Source organism: Priapulus caudatus, unplaced genomic scaffold (genome assembly GCF_000485595.1).
Source record: "Priapulus caudatus unplaced genomic scaffold, Priapulus_caudatus-5.0.1 Scaffold1723, whole genome shotgun sequence".
NCBI classification, from domain to species: Eukaryota; Metazoa; Priapulida; class Priapulimorpha; order Priapulimorphida; family Priapulidae; genus Priapulus; species Priapulus caudatus.
Window position 1 is genome coordinate 1 of NW_014578784.1, and position 1,140 is coordinate 1,140.

Below are 1,140 nucleotides of genomic sequence, written 5' to 3' on the forward strand. Positions count from 1 at the left end.
AGGATAACGCAGTCTCATCAAATTATGAAGACAGACGCAGGCCTCGACGATCAGTCGTATGGTGTCAGGTTCATGCTGCATGGTGGTCAGGAGAATCTGCCAACGTTGGGCAAGGATGCCAAACGTAGTCCCCGAAGTTTTCCGCGGAAATCGCGGAACGGGAGGAGAAAGCGGAAAACTCAGTCTTGAAAAAAGATGTAAAAGTTAACGGACTAGGAGCCTAGGACACACTGTGCGATTTTCTACGCTGGCCACTTGCGATCAATAAATACGGTGCCGGGTCCGCGCGGTGTGCGCGGGTCGGGCGGGCGCGCGTCTCACCGCAGCGTATTCAATATCCCATACGCCCGGCTGATCGCTCGCATTCAACGTGTTCAACCGGTTTTTCATCTCTTGCATACAAATACACCAGCGCGCCCAACAATGAACAATCGCGTTCGAATGCGATTGACATTTATAAAGCAGAAAACTTGAGGCACTAGCCAAAGGCGTTCTCCACAACGTGACGCCCTCTAGATATCCTGTAGTTGTAGATCCTATGCTCTTTGGTCATCTTGCGCATCGAGTAAGGCTTCATCATGTTGGTCCGCATCGCAAACGCATCATCAGCCAGGAAAAAATATGGCATGTCCCTGTCGTCATTTGGTAGGTGGTCTGCTGGAGGACAAATGGTCCCATCTACTAGGCACTCATTCAGCTCTGAATCATTGAAGATCTGTGCATCTGACATGTGTCCGTGCCCTCCAACATCTATCCAGAGGAACTTATAGTCCGCATCGACGAGGCCCATTAGAACAATGGAAAAGAAACCTTTATAGTTGTGATAAAGGCTTCCACCGTTCGCTGGCTTTCTGCAGGCAACATGTTTTCCATCAAGGGCTCCACAGCCATGAGGGACGTTCCATCTACGTGCAAACATTTCAGCAACGGCACGCCCTTCTTCAGGGGAGATTGGACAGCTGATGATTTCCTCCTTGTACTCATCTACGATGGCCTGGCAGACTTCTCGTACTAGGACAGACATGGTGTTATGAGGAACTCTGAAGTCAAACTTCATACTGGCGTACTTGTCACCGGATGTTAGGTGGCGCATAGTAAATGCAATCTTCAATCCTGGTTCGATAGCCTTCCTATACAATG

At 49.6% G+C, this 1,140-nt stretch overlaps 1 protein-coding gene across 1 annotated transcript; it reads right to left on the bottom strand.

The window, feature by feature from the left end:
• Positions 1–478: 478 nt before the first annotated feature.
• On the bottom strand, positions 479–1,057 carry LOC106817429. The gene has a single exon (XM_014822094.1). The coding sequence runs from the start codon at positions 1,055–1,057 to the stop codon at positions 479–481; it is 579 nt and encodes a 192-aa protein (XP_014677580.1).
• Positions 1,058–1,140: the final 83 nt, after the last annotated feature.